Below are 1,742 nucleotides of genomic sequence, written 5' to 3'. Positions count from 1 at the left end.
AAAAAAATTGAATTAGCAGAGAAATAGTATGACTGTTGCATTGACACATTGGAAGAATATCTATATAGAATGTACTTTACTTTTTATAGTATAATATTATATAATATAAAAAGGAAATTTTTTTGTTTTACACACATCTAAAATAAAATAAAATTCAAAGTTTAACTAATGGTCTCCAATTTTTGTTTTTCTTTTTGTTTTAGAAAAAATAATAAATTTAATTACAATTAACTCATATAATTGTGAGATTCCATATTAAAACCCAAGACAAAGACGTCAAATTTTACAATATCAATATTTAAGAAGTAGACTTTATAATTACACAAAGGAATAATTTATTTATATTAAAAAAAATATCATGAATAAATTTTTATTCAATTGATAGGTTGTCTAATACATAAATTAGGCATGGTAACCGGGCAAGGAGTGTTTTACATTCAATCATATATATATAAAATAATAAATTTAAAATTAATATTAATTATAATAAAATTATTATTATTATACAATAATAAAATTCAAAAATACTAAACTTATATTTTCTATAGAGAGAAGATTATAGTTTTTAATATTTAAAATATATTGAATATGTACATGTATATAAAATTTAAAATGACAAAAATATTACTAACGGGACGAGTTCGGGTGCATGTACGGGGTAAATATTACTACCCCAACTCTATTCCCGCCCCTGAATTTTAATTTCAGAGAACATGCACTAGCACCTGCATCCAATAAAAACGAATTTTCTCATTCAAATTAGGACGAGTTTGGATAGGTAGCCACAAGTGCGGATTTTGTTGTCATCACTATACATAATAATCAAATTATATTAATTTGAAATTGCAATATATTAAAGTGTGATAATTTATGACACGCGGATTTTATTTATTTATTTTAATATGGAAAAAGTATAATTCCTAAATATGTTTTGGCTTTGAAAATTAAAACGATATCTAATATCTAACCACGCATTTATTATAATCTCAAATGGAATAAGAGATATAGCTCTATAAAACGGAGACGGCACAAAAGAAATAACACAACAAAAATAGTTTCAATTAAGTTGCAGTTGCGTTGCGACCGACCATGAACAAGAAGAAGGTGAAACTTGCTTATCTGCAAAGAAGGAAGATCACGAAGAAGGTGAGCGAACTCCAAACTATTTGTGATATTTTGGAGTCTCAAAATAAGGTCTCTTCAGATCCAGAAGGTTCCAACAAGATGGTTGAGAGTGATGAGACTCCATCATTGATATGTGAAACAAAAATTGTGAGTCAAGAAAGGATCTACATGGAGAAAATTGCTAAAATCAATGTCAAGATAGAAAAGCTGAAACGTGACAATCGTGAGAAGGAGTTTCATATTCTCATGTTTGGGTGCATGGAAAATATAAAACTGCTTGAAGACCTTACTGTTGAAGAACTCATAGATTTCAAAAGGTTGGTTGATATGAAGCTGAAGGAGGTTAATGATGTAATTGCAGCATTGGAATGATGAAATGTTGTTTGAAAACTATTTATTGTAATTTGAATAAAACTCATGGATTTGAATAAAATTTATTATTATAAACTTTGTCTTTGTAATTCTTCTATCAAGAGTCACTCGTCTAAGTTGATACTTACGATGATAATTAATTTTTTTTTGCAAAATTAGATAAATAAAAAATATAAACACAATACTAACTATAATTTTAAGATAATTGGATTTTGAAGTTGAAATTACAATTATAGTCCATGTTT

General features: G+C 26.6%; 1 protein-coding gene across 1 annotated transcript; it reads left to right on the top strand.

The window, feature by feature from the left end:
* Positions 1-1,089: 1,089 nt before the first annotated feature.
* LOC101504493 (uncharacterized) lies at positions 1,090-1,497 on the top strand. The gene has a single exon (XM_004498169.3). The coding sequence runs from the start codon at positions 1,090-1,092 to the stop codon at positions 1,495-1,497; it is 408 nt and encodes a 135-aa protein (XP_004498226.1).
* The last annotated feature ends 245 nt before the right edge of the window (positions 1,498-1,742 follow it).

The sequence above is a fragment of the Cicer arietinum genome, chromosome 4, assembly GCF_000331145.2.
Source record: "Cicer arietinum cultivar CDC Frontier isolate Library 1 chromosome 4, Cicar.CDCFrontier_v2.0, whole genome shotgun sequence".
NCBI classification, from domain to species: domain Eukaryota; kingdom Viridiplantae; phylum Streptophyta; class Magnoliopsida; order Fabales; family Fabaceae; genus Cicer; species Cicer arietinum.
This window is presented reverse-complemented; position numbering and strand designations above follow the sequence as displayed.